The sequence below is a fragment of the Drosophila willistoni genome, chromosome 3R (genome assembly GCF_018902025.1).
Source record: "Drosophila willistoni isolate 14030-0811.24 chromosome 3R, UCI_dwil_1.1, whole genome shotgun sequence".
NCBI lineage: Eukaryota > Metazoa > Arthropoda > Insecta > Diptera > Drosophilidae > Drosophila > Drosophila willistoni.
The window spans coordinates 13,451,004-13,470,759 of record NC_061086.1 but is presented as its reverse complement, the minus strand read 5'-3'; the positions used below and the strand labels follow the sequence as shown (position 1 = coordinate 13,470,759).

Here is a 19,756-nt window from a genome sequence, read left to right as displayed (position 1 = left end):
AATCACTTGTCATTTGACTCCATGTTTTGCCAGCTGCATTTCCCATAAGCCACAACAACAAAAACATTTGTCTGTTCACAAATTTCTTGGTAATCCCGCCCTGCTCTCTCATCAGCCTCTGTCATAATTATTTTAAATTTGAACTTTAGCGGCTTTTTCATTTGATTAGCCGAAACAATTCTCAGTGAGTTGGCAAGTCTGGTCGAGCAAAATGTTACGTATAAATGGAGGAATCGGAGCAGTTGGACGCTTCTATAGCTACAAATCTGTGAGGCGGCCCAATCTAAAGGTGATTGGTTCAAACAATGCAGAAATCCAGCCCAAAACGGATTTGGGATCACCAACTCCTGATGGCGGAAACGGTTCATCCCTGGCCAATCAGCTGAAAGCCAAAATATTAGCCACTGGCCCTATAACAGTGGCCGATTATATGCGTGAGGTTTTGACGAATCCTCAAGGGGGTTACTACATGAAGCGAGATGTTTTTGGCCGCGAAGGAGATTTCATTACTTCACCGGAAATTTCTCAAATCTTTGGTGAACTGGTCGGAATTTGGTTGGTCAATGAGTGGCGGAAACTTGGTAGTCCTTCACCCTTTCAATTTGTGGAGCTTGGCCCTGGTCGTGGCACATTGGCCCGGGATGTTCTGAAAGTATTGACCAAATTCAAATTAGGAGCCGAGTTCTCTATGCATCTGGTGGAGATTAGTCCATATTTGAGCAAGTTACAGGCCCAACGCTTCTGCTATCAACACGAAACTCTTACGGAGGATGCAGCTGCCCAATTGCCACACTACCAAGTGGGCACCACTGCCACTGGTTCGAAAGCGTTTTGGCATAAACGGCTAGAGGATGTGCCCGAGGGATTCTCTTTGGTGCTGGCTCATGAATATTTTGATGCATTGCCAACGCACAAGCTTCAACTGGTCAATGGCAAATGGCACGAAGTGCTCATAGATGTAGAAGAAAAACCACAAAATAAGGAGAATGAGTTTCGTTATGTTCTATCCAAGTCCCAGACTCCGGTTTCTCACGTATTTCGACCACTAACCGAAGAGACACGTTCTTGTCTGGAATATTCATTGGAAACTGAACGTCAAGTCGGACTTCTGGCCCAGCGTCTGGAAAAGAATGGCGGCATTTCTCTAATCATGGACTATGGACATTTTGGCGAGAAAACAGACACATTTCGTGCCTTCAAACAGCATGCTCTGCATGATCCACTCTTGGAACCAGGCAGCGCTGATCTCACAGCCGATGTGGACTTTAAATTGGTTAAGAACACAGCCGAGTCCCAAGGAAACATATATTGCTGTGGACCCATCGAACAGGGTGACTTTCTCAAGCGCATGCAAGGCGATGTGAGATTGGAGCAACTGTTGGCCCATGCTCTACCCGAAAACCAAGAGATTATACGCTCCGGCTATCAGATGCTGACAGACCCAAAACAAATGGGCAGCCGTTTCAAGTTTCTAGCCATGTTCCCAGGCATTCTTCATGAGCATCTCGAAAAGTATCCTGTGGCCGGTTTCAGTTGAGAATAATTTTCTTTCATTGTTTCGTTTTAAATAGTTAAATAAATTACCAGAAGTCAAATCTAAATCAATTTCAGTATACTTTATGATTTTCTTTTAAATTTGCTTTCTCTTTCGTTTTAAATCATTTAACATTATATATTCATATACATTTTAAATAAAACTTGAAAACATTTTTAACAAATTTTCAAACCAAAATGAAGACAATCGTTTGGTTAAGATTAATGGAATTGTATCTGATACTTCATTAAACTTTATGAAAGGATTTGATTTGTTATTTCTTTTGGAATGTGGCTTGAATGGCTTGCATTTCGCTGGGCGTGAATTGTAGGACCGCTGAAATGGCATTCAGCATATGCCGCTTGCCATCCAAATCCTTGGTCACTATATAGCTAATAATGACATTTTTCAGGTACTCCAGATTGGCTCCTTCCCGGGTCTGACATCGCTCTAGCCTAATGTAAAATTAGGGTCATAATTAAAATCATTTTTCATATTTATTATATAATTTTTTTCTCACCTGTCTACCTGTTCTTCAAGACATTCAATTTTCTCATGCATTTCCTGCTGGGATGTAACCTTATCTTGGATGGCTTTGCGTAATGTGGATTCTATGGAATATTTCGCCTTTCTTAGGCTAGAGATTTCAATGTCCTTGCGGGCCAATTCGTTTGCATAGTGCAGCATGTGGCAATTGTCACTTAGAGAAAGCTTCTTGGACTTTACTTTCCGCTCACCCTCGACACTATCCGCATCCGAGGAGTAATTGAAGACAGTTTCTACGCCTGGCTCCAAAGAGACAGAGGGAGTGGTGGGATCTCCTGCCCCCACGCCGACTCCCTGGTGATGGAAGACCTCAAACGATGTTTTCAATGTCTTTATCTCCTGTTCCTTCTCGTCCAAAAGTTGAAGTGAACGTTGTCGCTGTTTCTGCAACAATTGTTCCAATTCGTTGAGCTTGCAACGAGTTTCATTCTCCAGTTCTGCTTTGGCCTCCTGCCATTTGGATCGCTCCTGTTTTAGGGACATGCGTAGCTTCTCTCCCTGATGCTTCAGCTCCTGCTCCGCTTCGTCTATGTTGCGATTCAGGACTTGCACTTTCTCCTGAAGCGTTTGAATGTGCGATTGCTGCAATTCACACTTTTGCTCCAATAATTGACGCTGCTTAATGGATGTGTCCAACAGTTGCTGGACACTCTGAAGCTGTTGCTCGCACTGAACATGATTCTCTGAGGCAGATGCCGAGAGGGTCAACACTTGGCTTAGATCCAAGGGATTTGCAGAGCGTGAATTTGCCGTCACTAGAAGCTTCTTGAGACGCACTAGTTCATCGACAAGCGTTGGCATATCCAGGTCGTCCTCTTTTTTTGTTGTTTGAGTCGTTGTTTGGGTAGGATTTATATCCATCAGTTGTTTCTTTAAGGCATAGATATTATCCTGATCCTGCTGCCTTAAACGATCATAGCTGCCCACAGTGCTGCTGAGTTCGGCCAGCCTTGCCTCCAGATTGGCCACACGTTGCTCATGCAAGGCGGCTTGGCGCCGGCTCTGTTCTTCAGCTTTTAACACACGACGTTGCTCCTGTTTAATGGCCTCGGCATGCTGATCTTTTAGTTGCTGCATCTCCTGGCTCACTTGCTGCAGGACTAAAGCATGATCCGAAGCGGTGGTGGAAGAGGTGTTGGCTTCTTGCACTTTGGCCTGGCTGACTTTAAGCTGATCTTTGGCTTCTTTCAGCTGGAATTGGAGCTCTGTCAATCGTTTATTTTCCGCTTCATTGCTGGCGAATTGTGTCTTGAAGTTGTTCAACTGCATCTCAATACTCTCCTTAAGATGACGCTCGTCGGCATACAGTTTTTGAAGCTCACGTATCATGAGCATTTGATTGCTGGTTTCCTTTTCTCGCTCTTGTCGTTCAATAATCCATTTGGCCTTTACCTCATCCACATCGCCCTTCGCTCGGCTTACCAGGTCCTTGGCCTGTAGTTGCATTTCGCGAATGTCCTGTTCCTTCTGGACAATTTGTGAGCGCAACTGCTTCTTGTCTGCTTGAAAGGAAGCTTCCATGCGGGATTTCTCGGCCGACAGAGTGGCCAATGAGTTCATCAGCGTAATAATTTGTGTCTGCAATTGACTCTCAGATGATGAAGAGGCACGGGCAGCAGTTTGCCTAGTTGCAGTATCTTCTTCTTCGTTATCGTTCGTTGTGGAATCCCCTGAAATGTCATTTGCCTTTGTGGACTTAGTCGAAGACTCGGTGTCCCCCACACCCGCAGTGGCCTCTGCATGTGCTACCAAGCTGGTCTCTAGTGCCTCCTTCTCCTTTAGGAGACCCTTATATGCAGTGACCACGTCTGCAAGAATCACCAATTTGTAGATGTAATAACTTAAAATTTGTTAATATTTTGATGCCTCTCACCTTTCAGTCGCTTCTCGTAGCGATTTAATTGTTCCTTTTGGCTAGACACCAGAGCCTCTAGTTCCCTCTGCCGCTTTTCCATGTTTGGAAGTACAATGAAAAACTTTAAATGGTTTTAAAGATTTAATTTACTTTCCTTTTCGTTTTTGCAACATATTTTTCTGTGATTAAAAACAAATTGGATCTGCCGGCCTGCCAACTCGTTGATTGCACTTTGTCTTGCAATCGATAAGTTTCGATCAATTTTCAGGCAGCCGTTATTTTTGATGATTGACGGCTAAATAGCTAAACTGTCAGCCCTGAATTTCTTGCGCTTGCGCTTCTTGTGTTGTTGGCTTTGTTGCGGAATTTTCAATTTTTAATTATTCATATTCATCGTTATTGTTGTCAGTTTGTGGTCAAAAGTGTTTTTATTTTTTGTTGTTTTGTTTTTCGTAACTAATAAATGTGTATTTTATGGCCCTGCACGTAACTGTAAATGGAAAATTCGGGTCCAACTGCAAGCGACGACCGATAAGCATTCTGGATGATCCGGAACGCGTAAAAAAGGATTTGGAAAATGAGCGTCGCATTGCACGCATCCAGCAAGTAAGTAAGCTAATTCCATTTGACAAATATTCTAATTTGCTAATTCCATTCCACACATCACAATTGCTTTCCAGGTACGCGAGAAGTCCAGCAATTTGGCCAGAAAAATCCGTCAGGATGTGGCCGCTGAAAAGCAGAAGCAATTAAATAAACTGGAGCAAATCAAGCAGCAAGAGTTGAATACATGGCGTGACCATGTTTTGGTGAAAAAACATAATGACTTCCGTTCGTCAATGTTTCAAGTAGGCGCAGCCCATCGGGCGGCTAAAGTTGAGACGGAAAGGATGGCCGCAAATCAAAAAGAGAAGGAGGAAAGAATGCGAAAATGCAGGCAGCGGGCAAATAACCACAAGCAGACTACAAAAACTAATCTGCATCGTCCCACCGGTGGCAGGGATCGTGAACAATTGAATGTCGAGGGACGTGCCACAATGGGAACACAGACGCCACTACCCGAGGACAAGGAGAATCGTTTGCTTGCAGGGCGCATTCATTGTGAGAAGCAGCGCAGCTGCAAGCCGCTTAGTCATGAATGCAAATCACCCAAACGTAAGCGTGACATCTGCTGTAGGGAAAGTTCCAAGTGTCCATGCATCAGTTCGGAAGATGACGAGGAATCGCTCGGCGAGATTAGCTACAGCAGTGACTCATCCTTGATCGCAGAGAATCCTGTGGATGTAGTAGAAAAACCACGTCAGTCTCCCACTAAAAATTTACAAAAGAACCCAACAGTCATTTTAGATGTAGACATTGAAAGCGAGGAGGATGTGGCCATCACCACTAAAAACAAAGGCATGGAAATTAATGACCGTTTTATGCAAAGCAATCGAAAATTCAGTCATGTGGTACGTTCAAGTCCACAGACAAGTCCAGTCAGAGGTAGTCGTCCCCCAAGATTTACCCAAATTTCAGATTTCGTCAAGCGCACCGAAAATGCCAGAAGCACTCAGGTCAATCCGGTGGTTAGAGACGAACTTCCAGTTGAGGACCTTCCGGCCCCTGCTCCGCCCCGAAGTCCACCAAAATCTCCAAGACGAACACTAGAGCCACTAACAACCAGATCACCCATTAAATCAAGTGGAACGGGATTGGGTTCACCAAAAAAAAATTCTGGTGCAATTTCTCAACGATCGTCAAAAACTAATGCAGGAAAAAATCTTCCCGCTACTGCAAAGATTATAGAAGCCGGAGTCAACCGAACTTCAGGTACAGGAAAAAGAAACTCTGGGATACAACAATCCGAAGGTGCAGTCGCTAATGCCCCGGGAGCTCAGCCACCTATGCCACACGCTCCTCCAGTTGCAACTCCCAATATGCCCACGCCTGTTATGCATCCTACTCCATTTATGGGCATGCCGCCACCACATCCAAGCCAATTACAGCCTTTTATGGTGGGATACCCGCCACCGTATGCCATGCCATATCCGATTCCCCTACCAATGAATCCTAATTATCCTCAACCAGTCGCTTACCAGCCTGTTCAACCACCGCGGCCCGATCCCCCTGTGCCGACCAGAATGCCAGCTCCACCAGCAACACATCATACCACTGCCACACAGTCATCAGTCTCGTCCACCACAATTGTCATGAAGCAAGGACAGAGACAGGGGTCCACCCTCCCCTCAAGTCGAGTTCAGTTCTATGACCACAATAACAAATATCATCGCAATTATGAGGCTCCTGCTGAAGCAGTGCAATTCAACCAACAAGATCCCACCCAGTTGAATGCCATGGATCATGCTAGAATAGAGAATCAACTAAGGCAATTGCGTGAACAAGAGCTGGATAAACTGAGGTAAGTTAGGACAGAAAAAAATTAACACAACTTTAACCTGTTGCTTATTCATTAGAAAAATCAGCGATGAACGTGGCCAAAAGGCTTTGGAACGTGAACAAGTGCGTCGTGATTGTGCAGAGCTAACAGAGAAACTAGATGCCTTGACCCAGCAGAATCCTCAACTCTTGCCAAGTGATGTAAGTGAAAATGTTTCTAAAATAATAAATGGAAAGTATTAGAAATTCTTTTTAATCCCTTGCAGGCTAATTTTATACCCAGTCATCGCTATGAGGATGCAGCAGCACGTCGTCAGGATGCCATGAACGAGGCCATGGAAAATATGCTGCTACGTCCGGCTATTATAACTTGCCCGGAAGTGGCATCATCGACCACAACAACTAAAAAGTCGAGTAAAGTCAATGCTGAACCTTTGGCCCTCAATGTGGGCGAACCATCGAGTGGGCTTAATGGATTAGTCAGCAGTGAGAGCTGTTGTTCCCTTCTACTTGATTATGTGGACGATCAGAGCAAACAGCTGAAATCTGATTTGAAGGCAACGCAATCGAATTCCTATAAATCACAGAAATTGAAGAATCTTCTCGAACGAATTGAAAAAATTCGCATACAATTGATTGAAGAGCTGAAAGCAGGTGAAGCAGCCTCTACAACTAGAAGTGGCAAAACTGCCCAAAAAGTAATCGAAGCGATACGCGAAGAACGTGCTCATATTCTTAATGATAAGGCCAGGACATTGGATGAGAGGGAATCTGAATTGCAGCAAAAAGAGGCCATATTGGAGCAACGCTTAAGGCAATTCTACAAAGAGCAAAAGAAATCCGAAACGGATGAAAAGACGGGCAAGTCAGATGGTAAACCCGTAGAGATTATTATCAAGGTGAGAAGTGATGGCACCATCAAGCGGTATGTGCCCAAGCATAAGGGCAAAATAAAAGCCAAAGAACAACCATCCAAGGAGAAGCAATTGGAAACAGTAAATCAACCACCGCCCAAAGCAGAACAACGCCAGATATCGATTGACTCCAACTCTACCTCGTATAGGAGTCTGCCCGCAGTAAACTATACAAATATAGAACCTGCAACTTCGTCTGCTCCTTCTACTAAAGCTGCTCCTTTGCATCCTGTGATTGCACAGTATGTTAACCAATTGTTGGGCATGACACGTAATTCTGTGCAGGAGTTGGGTGTTAGTAGCTCAGATGTGGCCACACCGACACCCTCTATCGTCAATGTATCCCGCAATGTATCCTCTGGCTCAAATGCAGACAATACATTGGTGGATAATCGTCGGGTTGAGCGAGTTCAAGCGTTTATCGAGGAGAATCGCAGTTTTGTGATTGAACTGGAAGATACCTTGCGGACTCAGCAGCAGCAGCAACAACAAGATAAGGAGACCAGCCAAAGAGCCTTTGATCAGATTTGGCAAAAGCATTTTGACACCAAACAAGACGAGAGCAAGAAAAAGACGATTAAGCAAGATCGGCAAGAGGAGAGACCTTCTGGTAGTCAACAGACAACAAATAAAAAGAAATCTGTGAGCTTGGTCAAAGAAGTGATTACTAATAAGACAACGCTGCAGCAAACCCAAATCACCCAACAACAACAACAGCAACAACAACAACAACAACAACAGCATCAACAACAGCATCAACAACAGCAACAACAACAACAACAGCAACAACAACAACTAGTCTCCAATAAATTAAAGAGTCAATCTAGTTCTAGCCAGGAATCCTCGTCTAGGCAAATGGAACGCTATGCCAAGTTAACCGAGAATTGTACACAACGAATAGCCGAGCTTACAGACTTGATAACAAAAGTACGTGAGGAGAAGCAGCGTTTGGTAGAAGTCACCTTGACATCGGTCAGTGATGGAGAACGTCATTCCACCGAATATCTTGAATTGCCGCCCGACCAGAGAATCATGGCAGATCAACAACAGGATAATCGCCAGACAAGATCTAGAACTGTCTCCAATGGCAGTGATGGATCTCCCTTGACATCGGAGGCATTGCCATTGCAGAAAAACAAGCCCACTGCCATTAGTAGAGATAGTGGCATTTCCGATTCGCGTCCAATAACCGCTCTGGGGCAAGTGAATGCTGGAGATGCGGAGCCCATGTCTTTGGGTTCATCCACCCAGAATTCATACCGACGGGGCAAAGCTCCACCGATAACAATACGTCGCTACAGTCCTCAACTAAATGCCGATGATCTGGCCCATGAACTCTCCACCATAGCCGAAGTAGATATGCCGGCGCAATCTCATTTGGTAGCAGCCACACCAACACCCGTACCATTTCCCAGTTTTGACCAATATGCCCGGGAATTGCAATTGGATTTGGCTCATATGGATCCGAATCAGAGTCAGCGTTTGGAAAGGGAGTTCAACGAGCTTATTCAAGTCATCAATGAGCGTATGGGTCCAGGAGATTATCGAGAATTTCCTAGCATTAATGCCTATCTGCAGAATGTGACCACTACCCGGGTACATATGGAAACCGATGCTGATGTTACATTGGCTCCCAATGAATGGATGAAACAGTTGCGTCTGTCCAATGTGAATATGCAGAGTTTTCCCAATCGTCGGGAGTACATGCAACAATTGCTTGCTGGAGAAACATCTGAGCAAAGGGAATTAATTGATACTGCTAGCTTGGATAATGACTCCACAGACTCGTTTAATATAGAGGCGGAATTACGACAACGACGCATTCTGAGGAGTTCTTTTCGACGTGAACATAATCAAGAAGTTGCCAGTAGTACGCGTCGAGAAAGTATTCCAGAGCAAAATACACTTGATCCCCTACCCAATGAGAGTGGCATCGACGCTATATCTAGCGATTTTGAGAGAGAACTCCAAAGTCTGGGCATGCACTGGCCCACCTCAATGCGGCAGAGGCAACGTCAGGCGGCTGCTTTGGGTCATAGCACTAGCACCAGTAATCCATCCCCAGAACCAACAACGTTACGCCCAGTTAGAGGTGGTGCTCAAAATCGTTCAGCAAGAAAATCAAAGGAGGCATCGATTGATGTACAAAATGCCAGCCATCTGGGACGTTCTATAAATTTACGTGAATTTCTTACCCGAGAGCTTCTAAAACATCGTGTTAATAGTGGTGATAGTTCAGATGATTCACTGAAGAGTAACTTCTTGCGTTCTGTCATGGAGTCACTGTCACCATCGACTTCGACGCACACTCCGGGCATGGGACATGGCACAACGACAATCGACAGACAGAAAACCTCAACACCGGTCGGCTCATTCTTTAGTGCTCATGAGAAATCCAAAACAAAATCCAATGCCGAATCGCAACAAAATCCCGACAATTCGCAACTATTTTCGGGTGAGAGTGGTCTGTCGGCTGTTAACTATCCAGATGGTACACCACCAGTGCCTTACGAGCGTTCCATGTCGGCAAACGAAAAGACCCCGAGAAATTAATCTAGTAACAGGAATTTTTTATTTCACACTTATTTATTTCTATATATAGAGTTATAAGTATTTATATATTTTGTTTCAATAAATTGTAATTAATATATTCAAAAAAATATACAATATTTGTTTACATTTTTAAAGTACAGAGTCGTTTCAAATTTTGTTCACAGTAATGTTTCATTTAACTATATAATTCAGTGAGGGAATCGAGGGAAACGTTAACGAATGGAAAAGTTCAATGGGCAACAGTTTCGAAATGTGTAAAAAATAGAAATAGATGTCATGTTTTGGAAACTTTGACCAACTTTTTGAAGAATTTTAAAACGTTTTTCCTTTTCCCATCACAATAATTTGTAAGTAACATACATATAAGGCAGCACACTGAATACGAAAATAATTATGTTTCGTAGAAATAAATGTACAATATTCTATTGCAATATTCACGGTTGAGTTGAGAGTTCTTCATCGTTCGAAAATGAAAATCTCTACTAAGTACATGAAACATCAAAGATATAATATAGTTACAATAAACGCAAGACAAAAGAAAACATGTTTTGTGACTCGTCATTTGCGATTTTCCACTTCAGTCAATGGAATAGAAATCTCTTTGCGAGACTAATTTCCCTGGTCTTTTGTGGGTCCACAAAACAATAAGGTTAGATTAGAAATTAGAAAGAGCAGAGTTGCACCTGTGATTCATGATGAATGCAGAAAAAAACTATCTATTTATGTTCTAAATGTAGAAATGATTCTATTCTGGTTGCTTATCGTCTCGCTCTTGCTGCATGCGTGTGAAAGTTGTATTGGCTATCGCCTTGAGGGCTTCAGCCTCAGCCCCAGTCGCCTCGACCATTTGGCGAAGATGGCCTTGTGGTTTCTTGAGCAGCAAATGGGGCACATCAAACTCGACGGCATATCCCGCATCCATGACTATAATGCGGTCCGAATCCATGACCGTATGCAGTCTATGGGCCACTGTGAGTACTGTGCATTGTTTGAATTTAACTCGTATGGTCCGTTGGATTAGAGCATCGGTTCTACAGACAAGAGTCATATGATATATCACGTTAATTTTAGCAAAATCTAGTATCAAACTTACTGTGGATCCACATTGGCGGTGGCCTCATCGAGTACTAGCACCTTATTGTTTCTAAGAATTGCGCGAGCCAGACAAAGCAATTGACGCTGTCCCACACTGAAATTGCTGCCTCTTTCCGTGACCATAAAGTCAAGACCAGGAATGGATCCACGTAGCTCCACATCCTCTAGGGATTTCCATAGTTCAGCATCGCTATAACGTTCAAATGGATCCAAATTATAACGAATGCTCGCCGAGAAGAGAACTGGATCTTGTGGTATAATAGAGATTCGTGTGCGAAGAGTTTCCAAGGAAATTGAACCCGTTTCGATGCCATCAATATAGACGCCACCCTCAATGTGGGTCAGTCGGAAGAGAACACCAATCAGAGACGACTTGCCAGCTCCAGTGCGTCCCACAATACCGACCTTCCAGCCGGGTTCAATCGTTAGACTAAGATGTTTAAGCACAGGTGAACCATTCGGGTCATAGCGACAGCTCATATCACGTAGTTCCACTTGACCATGCGTTGGCCATTGTGGCGGAGGAACCTTTTCCATCGCTGGCTCCTGTTCGAGTTCTGTATACTGAAGGACACGCTCCACGCTGGTCATCTGTTGTAGGGATTCGGCAACTTGTCGCACACCATATTGTACCATGCCAGTAAGAATCATAGCCTGAGCTATGGCCAGACCAGCATCGCCACTATAGGTAGCTATAATTACAGTTGGAGGTTAATTGGAACGCTGACATTGTATGCTTGCAGAAGATGGACTTACATTCGCTTGAGATAATGAAGCTAAAGGTGACGGCTGTCAGGAAACAACAACTTACGCAATCCAACCACAGACCTAGGGCTGTATTAGCCGACATGGCCAATTGCCAGACACTACTGTGAACATCCTGTAGTAGATCGAACTCCTTGGCCACCACATCCTGCAGCTGACGTGAACGTATGATGGCCAAACCGGATAGAGAAGAGCTTAAATGCGAAAACACTGGACTGCGACAGATGCCCTCCAAACGCTTTAGATCCTGTGATGGTCTCAGATATAGCTTCATGATAAGCATATCAATAACGGCGACAACCAGCATGGCAGCTATCAAAATGGGATTTACCACAGCAATCACAATTAAAATACCAAACATGACCAAGGCAATCTGTATGAAATCCATCATGGCACGTGGCAATAGCTCATCGATGGCGCCCATATCCTTTGAGAATCGATTCAATATTCTACCCGAAGGATTTGTGTCAAAGAAACGCATTGTAGCATGCAAAATGCATCCAAACATGCGATCATGTAGCACCTTGGACGCATGCATGCACGTCTTAAAGAATAGAAAGCCACGGAATGTGGTCATTATGACAACGGCGATAATAAGTCCTCCGTAGATGTACATGCATTCAAATGTGGTGAAACTAGTGGTATTGCCCTGGGATCGTTGATCCTCCTGCTGAGTCCAGAAATTCGAAAAATAGTCCGAGCTACTGCAAACCACCTGGGAGAGCACCATGACAAAGACCATGAAGCTGAAGCCAAGGAGAGTACTTCCAGCATGGAAGTATTCATACCAAACGCGAAACGAAATACTGCCTGATGCCTGGGCTTCGGCTAACTCATCATCATCGTCCAAGGCGTTTGTATCATCGCGATCGCTATTGCTCAGCTGAAAATAAAATAAATATATGTATATAGCTGTTATAACTTATTCTGATCATTCGCTTCACTTACCGATTTACTGCCATAGGTGGAGTTGCTCTTCTTTCTTAAGGGTTGATAGCCATCACGGACACCATCTATATAGGGTATATCATCATCATCATCGGCCTCATCGTCGTGAAGTGTGTGTGTGGATTCCTGTAACTGGCTAGACTCAAGCTCCTTTTCCTCCTCCTTTGGTCTCTCAAGAAGACGGGCAAAGTCCAAATCACTATTGATAAGCTCCTGATATGTGCCCTGCCTCAAAATGCGTCCTTTATCAACTATCACAATCCAATCGGCTTCGGATAGGAAATGCACTTGATGTGTGACCAAGACGCGTGTGGCTTTCTGTTGGGCAAGTCGTCCACGTGGTCCGATCACCTCGTCAAACAGATGCCTTCCCACATGGGCGTCTACCGCGCTCAGTGGATCGTCGAGAAGATATATCGAAGCTGGTTTATATACTGCTCGTGCCAGACTAATGCGAGCCCGTTGACCTCCCGAAAGCGATGCTCCACGCTCTCCCACCACCGTCTTGTCGCCATTGCTCAGTTGCTGGAAATCGGTAGTTAGGGCACAACAACGTGTAACCTCATGATATCGCTTGCGCTCATATTCCTCGCCAAACAATATATTGTGACGCACTGATCCCGTAAATAGCCACGGCTCTTGGGCGGCATACGATAATTCGCCAACAACCTGGACACCACCATCAATTATGGGTAATTCACCGAGAAGTAGCTGCAGCAATGAGCTCTTGCCAGCTCCCACTGGGCCGATGACGGCGCACAATTGTCCTTTCTTAATGTCCAAATTGAATTCCTGCAACGTAATTGCACGCTGTCCCTTCTCCTGATCCCAACTGGCATTGATGTCTTTCAGGAGAATAGCCTTCGAGTCGCTACCATCTGTATCCTGTGATTGCTTCTTGTGGGTCAATCCTTGGGCCTTCTCATCGCGATCTTCCAACTGGAGAAAGTCCTGAATGCGACGCAGCGAAACAAAGGCTTCAGCACCAAAACTCACTGCCAATGGATACCAAATGGCAGCCACCAATTGAAGGATATTGTAATAACTAGCCGCCGAGAATACAAAATCGGCTGTGATTTTCTGACCCATCAGGGCGGCAGCAGCCAATGTTATATAGAGAGTGGAACGCTCGGTGAACACCATGGTGCTGAGGTAGAAGCCACGCAGGTAAGATGCATAGCGTATCTGTTTTATTTCACGGCGTCGGGCCTCAGCCACGACAGCCTGAAAGGGTCGCTCCCAAGCATACATCTTGATCACCTGAATGCCCTGCACCAGCTCATTCATGATGCCCACTCGGGCGTCAGTCCGTTCGGCAATTCTCAGACGCAGAACGGAGGTCAGTTTACTCAATGCCGTCTGGACGGGCACAGTTTTCACAAGTAATCCCACCACGCCCACAAGAGCTGGTATACCGATGCGTAACCAAATCAGATAACACGTCAAAACTGCATGCAACGGCATTATCCATATCCAATGCATAAATATGAAACCATAATCCAGCCTATTCACATCATTCGAAAGTAAATTGATCAGATAACCAGCTGGCGTTTGTCCTGCCGTCTTCATCGAGAGACGCAGTGTCTTGCGATAAATCAGCGAGCAACATGCGATACGCATCCGGGCGCCCATTAAACGTTGTCGCAGATCCACATGATGAAGCAAAAAGCATCCAAAGAGCGTGGCACCAACAAGAACCGTACCCAGGCAGTAAATATCGTTCCAAATATACAGGCTAGCCTCTCCCAAGGCATTGGGTACTTCGGCTGTGGCATTGACTGGGCCTTGAAACTGATCCTTCAATGCATTATCCGAGTCCAAAGCATTGGGTGAATCAACTAAAATTCAAAATTCAAATCATCGTAATTTTTTTTTTTTGTTGTGTTAAATTCTCTTACTATTGTTTGCCGAATTCGCATCACCAATGGCACGTACTGTTCGATTCAGTGCCTCCAAACTTCCATTAGCTGAAACTTCCAGAATCGGTGAGGCAACAGGTTGTTGAAACTGTAGCAATAATTGCGCCAATACAGCAGGAATCAATGTTCTAAGGGATACACATAAATCAAAAAATCAGCTAAGTCGAAGGAACATTCTATTGACTCCACTCACTTGATAATAATATAAGTCAAACTTATAATTCCATTGACTATGGTGGGACCCAAAAAGCAACGAAATAGGGCATTACGCAGCTTTGGCTTATGTTTCTTACGATCCGAACGCTCCAATTCCTTGTACCATTCACTGGAATTTCAAATTCCACACATTAATACTAAAAAAGGGCTAATAGAAAATAATGGGAAATAACTTACTGTTCCAAGCGATCACCCAATGGCTCGGAATAATCTTCTTCTAGGCATGCAGTCAAATCTTTTGTGTCCACTCCTTTTCTTGAACCCCGATATAGCAAAGGCACTGCCCAGGCAAAGAGCAATTGGGATAAAATATTGGCATGCTCTCGGGGATTTTTACGTTCCGGTTTTGAACTGCTATCCATGTTTTATCTCATGCGGCAGCTGTTCCTCCTCTAATTCCTATCTTGAATGAAAATTAAGTTTATATATCTTTAAAATACGTGTATGATTGGGTGTAGTTTTTGTTTTACACCCACGTCTTGCACGGGCAGACTATTGAAATAATTAAGTTTTGTTTTATTTCTTTTTACTATGTGACTTTCTCAGCTATGAGTAGTGGAATAATAACAACAATAGCAATTGCCGGGTCTTATCGCCCAAGTCGTCTGACCTTGCTCAACAAGCAGCAACCTAGTTTTCCAGTTCTTTGTCACAATTACTGAAATTGTCAGTGGAAAACTTTTCGGTTTATGAATGAAGTAAATCTTCATAGTTTTCATTCAAATCTGACTAGTTTACTTTAATTAACTTTAATTTTAAACTATCAGTAATTAGTTTCACTTTAAAACTGAAATAAGACCTATAAAAACTAGGAAAATAGAAGATAAAAAAAAAAAACTGTCGAGTTAGCTTTGAAAACGAAACTACTTACTTATTATGTGATTTATTATAAACAAAATTCGAAGCCCGTTTGGTTAAATAAAGTGTGCATTAATGGGCATGGGAACAATATTTTTGCCGATAACTTGTAAGAAAATATTCAAATTAAGTTCCAAGTTTAAATGCGAAAATTTATTGCAAGCAAAATAACAGTAGCAGAAACTCTTATAGTACAAAAGTACGTTTTGCACCTGATTAAAATACATATATATATACAGGACCCCTTTCGCTTTCAAGGATAATACTAAAAGATCGCTATAGTCTCCCTTTAACCAAATCGTCTTTAACCAACATTTTTAAAAGGATTTGTTATGCAAAAATGAGAGAGAAAGACAGTTTAAGTCAGTTATAACAATTAGAGCAAGACTAATCTATATACATATGTATGTATATATGCAAATGTGACGAATAAAGTCAAATGCATTATATGAGTTTCTTTATAGCGATTTATCTGCAAAGCAAACCAAATGGGGGGAGTATTTCACAATATGTAAAAATAAATGATCCATAATATATGTATATGCATTAACATTTATATAGATTTATCACATTTTGTAGCTTTATACCTAATGAAATCAGAATAAGCAAAGTCTATTGTTTTGTTTCTTTTCTTCAGTTTCTGCACTTATGTATGTATATACCCTTGCAAAAAGAGTGCATTAATTTTGTTCTGAAACAATGCATGGACGATTTAATAGAAATTTGCTCAAAAAATTTCACAAGTGTTTCTTTAATATAATGTTTGATATATGTGTTAAATTTCATGAAGATCGCTCTGCTATATCCTATAGTTTCAATAAGTGCGATTCGACCGTTTTGTAGGAAAACTTTGTTGATTCCTATGTAATTGTCACAAAACTTGTTTAAATATAGATATTAAGCTGGCAAAAGTATGATATAATTCCTGGATAGACTGTTCTTTGGGAAAAATTCAACTTGTTGTATTTACTTGAACACTAATAAACAAAGAAAGGGTATAAAAACTTCGGTACGATCGAGCTTAGCCTCGTCCTTTGGTTTTTAGCTAAATCTGAATGTTTTTCCAACATTTATGTATATATAAATTATACTCGTATAACATTGAACGGACTGTCACACACGTCTGTGATATCGGTCATTAACCTAATGCTTTATTTATTTGCTTTGTCTGTAACTGATAACTTTAGCAAATGCGCATGGCGGTGGATCACGATCAAAACGCTTGTATGCTAAACAATCTTCTCAACATTTGATATCATAATCATAATTTTATATTATTAGAGATAAGCAAAACAAACCAATAGCCACACACACACGTTAAGCTAATAGCAAAAAGCAAAAAGAGGTCAAAACGAGTTGTCTATGAGGTTAAATGCCATTACACTTGCCGAACAACTTTTATATAAAAAAAAAACATAAAAACAAAAAAAAGAAGAAAAGAAGATTTCACTTTTTCTGTGTAGCTGATCCCAACACTTGAGTGAAATGAAGTAACAGCCACCGAATCACAATTTATCTTATCGCTTCTTTTCAATTAAATGTTAAACACTTTTCAATTGAGTACAATGAATGACATTCAGTTCTGGACTTGGAAATTGGCCAATTAAAGTTCATCCAACAAAAAAAAAAACAAAAACAAATACAGAGAAGAGTTACAATAGAGGGGAGAACAAAAAATGTTCATTAGAGTGTGAAAGGGAGACAAGTGAGAGAAAGAGAGAAATTAATTGAGAGAGAAAGAGAGAGAGAGACAGAGAGTGAGTGTAAGTACTATGCTTAAAAGAGAGATAAAACAAAGTACTGCTAAACAATTTGTGAAATTGTGCACTCTATCGAAATTGCTTCTTTGCTCAAACTTCAACTCCTAATTTTAAATACTCTTTCCCAAGGCTTTTTTATGCGGTTTGTTTAGGAGGTCCATTTTATGCGTCAAAGGGAATCTACTAGTTGGCTAAGACTTAATAATAATGGTGTTTGAAAAAGTTTAACTTAATAATCACACATTATATAATTTTGCCTCACAGTCGCTGATAATCATGACGATTCATAAACCAAAAACAATGATTAGCTTTTTTTGTGTTCTGTTTTTTCGTACTAAATAATTTCATCATGGATTTTAAAACATACATACATACATATACATACATATGTACATGCAACACACGCAATGCACACAATATGTAAATTATACTAAAGCAACAGTTGTTTCAACTGTTTGATTTTCCACTAAGAAATATTTTCGCAACTGCTAATCCAGATTTTAATCTTGATTTTGATTAATCAAACATTTTGCGAATCGAATGCATGTACATATGTATGTCTGTATGTACAAACAGGTGAATTTAGTACAGTCGCAATTGGCAACAGAATTTAAGATAAAGGCAGTACGAAAAACCGGCAAACAGGTGGGTCTTTGGGTTAATTACTTAAACACTTGTATTCAATAACCGGCACTGGGCATGCTAACTTGCTTTAGAGTATTCGAATGAGCGAGGGAGAAGTAGACCCTAAAACAAAAAAAAAAAATTCAAATAATATGCAACGGTTAATGACGTAAAAAAAGGGTGGGGAGGAGACCAAGAATCACCAGCGCCACAGACATGACAAAAAAAGTGGCGGAAAACGAAATGAGTAACGAAGAAAAAAAAAAAGGAACAAGCAAAATGAGCGCATATATCTAATTTTTTTCTTTCTGTTCTTTTGTCATAAATTACGCGAACAAACACATACCACGGCTCTTTGGTGGATGAATGTCACATATGTACATATATTTGTATGTATGTATGTATGTATGGATGTATATTTTGTATTAATATATTTATTTATATTAATTTCTTTATCACCAATATTCATTAATTTCAGAGAATTGAAGTGAATTATTTATATGTATTTGTTTTGAACAGAGTGTAACAACCACTTGAAGCTTCCACAGACTCGGTCCGTTAACACGTGCAGAATACTTATTACGGACAGGTTTCTCGAGACGACCGACAAAACACAACCGGCGAGGTGCTCAACTCGAACGCAACTGTAATTTTGAAAATATATACATAAATAACAATATAAATAAAAATGTAAATATAAACATATTTCTTGCCCATTCGCCGTAACTTTTTGCCATTCGCCGCAATTTTTCTCCCATTCGCCGCAATTTTTTGCCATCTCGCCGCAATTTTGAACGCAATTGTAATTCATTGGCAAGAGACTGGAACCCCTCTCAAAGGCGCGGGAGAGAACTGTTAGATTGGGCAATGCAAGACATATAGGCAGAGCGAGAGAGCGAAAAAGACGAGAACAATTGAGAGAGAGAGAGAGGGAGTGTTGTGCACTGTGCTACAAAATTTAGGTGGTCGACAGGTGAAAATATTATCATTGCTTTCGTCATTGCCATCGAATGGAAAAATTATTGTAATTTAACAAATCACAAATAATTAGAGCTGATAAGAAGCATTGTCAAAACTATGTATTTAAAGTGATTTTTATTATTTAGTTTTATCAATTTTATAATCGCAATAAATGTGCCGATTGTTAAATATATACATACATATGTAAAAATATATATATGTATATGTGCATACATTCATGGCCAGATTAATAGGCGTGGATTTGACAAAAAACGTAGCAACTTCTACGATCAGAAAACTGATTCCCAAACAAATTATGATAGTATCATGAAGTGAAATATGTAAGTCCCAGGAATAATAGAAGCTATTTAAATAAAATGTCGATTTTAGTCGGTTACTTATGTAGTATTTTTCGTATACTGTCATACAAACAATGCTGTCCAATTTCTATTTATTTATTTGGGATTCTAAAGTTAACAAATTATTTTGGCAAGTGTATGTTATTCAAAGTTTGTAAAATTTGCCCTTTTTGAATTGGCAAAATTAATATTTCTTGCTTATATTATTATTATTTTTTCTAATTTAACCCACATTTCCTGATTTGGTATAGAATGCACCATAGAAATTAAGACCACATGTCGTATACTTAATATTCATTTATTGCCAACTTTGCAATGTGTTTCTTGGTAGAATGGAATATACAAATCTATGGTTTTCTTAGTTTCGGCATTGGAACACTTCTAAAATGAGCTATTATTTCAAATAACACAAATTTCGAAACGATGTACTTACATATATGATTTTCTGATTCATTATTAATGGAGATAGGA

At 41.4% G+C, this 19,756-nt stretch overlaps 4 protein-coding genes across 6 annotated transcripts; 2 read left to right on the top strand and 2 right to left on the bottom strand.

The window, feature by feature from the left end:
• Positions 1-159: 159 nt before the first annotated feature.
• On the top strand, positions 160-1,605 carry LOC6650521 (protein arginine methyltransferase NDUFAF7 homolog, mitochondrial). Its single transcript, XM_002073774.3, has one exon. The coding sequence runs from the start codon at positions 212-214 to the stop codon at positions 1,535-1,537; it is 1,326 nt and encodes a 441-aa protein (XP_002073810.3). The 5' UTR covers positions 160-211; the 3' UTR covers positions 1,538-1,605.
• LOC6650520 (GRIP and coiled-coil domain-containing protein 1) lies at positions 1,602-4,148 on the bottom strand. Its single transcript, XM_002073773.3, has 3 exons — positions 3,954-4,148; positions 2,055-3,888; positions 1,602-1,989 (listed from the first exon to the last, which is right to left on the bottom strand). The coding sequence occupies exons 1-3, from the start codon at positions 4,033-4,035 to the stop codon at positions 1,809-1,811; spliced, it is 2,097 nt and encodes a 698-aa protein (XP_002073809.1). The 5' UTR covers positions 4,036-4,148; the 3' UTR covers positions 1,602-1,808.
• Positions 4,149-4,265: 117 nt separating this feature from the next.
• LOC6650015 lies at positions 4,266-9,888 on the top strand. Its single transcript, XM_002073772.4, has 4 exons — positions 4,266-4,541; positions 4,616-6,336; positions 6,392-6,515; positions 6,581-9,888. Exons 1-4 carry the CDS (start codon positions 4,410-4,412, stop codon positions 9,779-9,781), a joined length of 5,178 nt encoding a protein of 1,725 aa, XP_002073808.1. The 5' UTR covers positions 4,266-4,409; the 3' UTR covers positions 9,782-9,888.
• Positions 9,889-18,623, bottom strand: LOC6650014 (ATP-binding cassette subfamily C member 4). Of its 3 annotated transcripts, none has more exons than XM_023180498.2 (8): positions 18,497-18,623; positions 14,902-15,127; positions 14,702-14,833; positions 14,488-14,636; positions 12,590-14,427; positions 11,633-12,524; positions 10,875-11,568; positions 9,889-10,812 (listed from the first exon to the last, which is right to left on the bottom strand). In XM_023180498.2, exons 2-8 carry the CDS (start codon positions 15,084-15,086, stop codon positions 10,527-10,529), a joined length of 4,176 nt encoding a protein of 1,391 aa, XP_023036266.1. In that variant the 5' UTR covers positions 15,087-15,127; positions 18,497-18,623; the 3' UTR covers positions 9,889-10,526. The 3 variants fall into 3 exon arrangements, with proteins under 3 accessions (XP_023036266.1, XP_002073807.1, XP_023036267.1); XM_002073771.4 differs by lacking the exon at positions 18,497-18,623 and adding an exon at positions 18,313-18,386; XM_023180499.2 differs by lacking the exon at positions 18,497-18,623 and adding an exon at positions 18,313-18,382 and having other exon boundaries at positions 14,902-15,123.
• Positions 18,624-19,756: the final 1,133 nt, after the last annotated feature.